The sequence below is a fragment of the Charadrius vociferus genome, unplaced genomic scaffold (genome assembly GCF_000708025.1).
Source record: "Charadrius vociferus isolate BGI_N301 unplaced genomic scaffold, ASM70802v2 scaffold493, whole genome shotgun sequence".
Lineage (NCBI taxonomy): Eukaryota > Metazoa > Chordata > Aves > Charadriiformes > Charadriidae > Charadrius > Charadrius vociferus.
The window spans coordinates 1039361-1040135 of record NW_009647581.1 but is presented as its reverse complement, the minus strand read 5'-3'; the positions used below and the strand labels follow the sequence as shown (position 1 = coordinate 1040135).

Here is a 775-nt window from a genome sequence, read left to right as displayed (position 1 = left end):
TCGCCCTCGGCCGCTCTCCGCCCGGTCTCTGCCGCCGACCCCGGTGGGCGAACGGGCTTTCCCCGCTCCGCACCCCGCGGACATTCCGCGCGGGCGGAGGCGATGGCAAAAAAAGCAGCCGGTACCTTCAAGGAGGCAAAATGAAGAAAAGAAAAAAAAAACCAAACCAAAACAAACAACAAAACAACCCCAAAACCCAAAACAAACTAAACTCAACCCAAAACAAATCCCGTCTCCTGGAAGCGTCCCGGGGCCGCGGGGTTTTTCCCCCGCCGCACCTGTCCGCGCCGGCGGAGGCAGCGCCGAGTGCCCGTCTATTTGTGTGCATGCAAAAATACACCCAATTTCACGCTGAGACGCGGGGACTGCGGGGGGGTTGCATATTATTATTATTATTTTTATTATTATTTTTTTAAACCCCAGACGGCGGCTTTCTCCCCCCTCCGCGCTCAACCTCCTCTACTAAATATAATCCCCACGGCTGACAATCTTTCCCCCCTTCCCCGTCCCACAGGCATCCCGCGGTATCACTCCCAGTCTCCGAGCATGTGCGACAGAAAGGAATTCGTCTTCTCTTTCAACGCCATGGCCTCCTCCTCCATGCATTCAGCGGGCAGCGGCTCCTATTACCACCAACAAGTGACATACCAGGACATCAAGCCGTGCGTTATGTGATACGGGGCGGAAAAAACACCTCCTGGGGCCGGCAAGGCCTGACCCGGGCACCGAGCCCACCCCCCAAAGGACCCTCTCGGTGGAAGTCGGGGGGGGGTCT

At 57.4% G+C, this 775-nt stretch overlaps 1 protein-coding gene across 1 annotated transcript in view; it reads left to right on the top strand.

The window, feature by feature from the left end:
- FOXF1 (forkhead box F1) overlaps positions 1-675 on the top strand; it is a gene marked incomplete at its 5' end in the record, with an annotated part of 2705 nt that extends 2030 nt beyond the window's left edge. The window contains one exon of the mRNA XM_009880956.1: positions 515-675. Coding sequence (XP_009879258.1) covers positions 515-675 — 161 coding nt within the window. The remainder of the gene's footprint in view (positions 1-514) is intronic.
- Between the last annotated feature and the right edge of the window lie 100 nt (positions 676-775).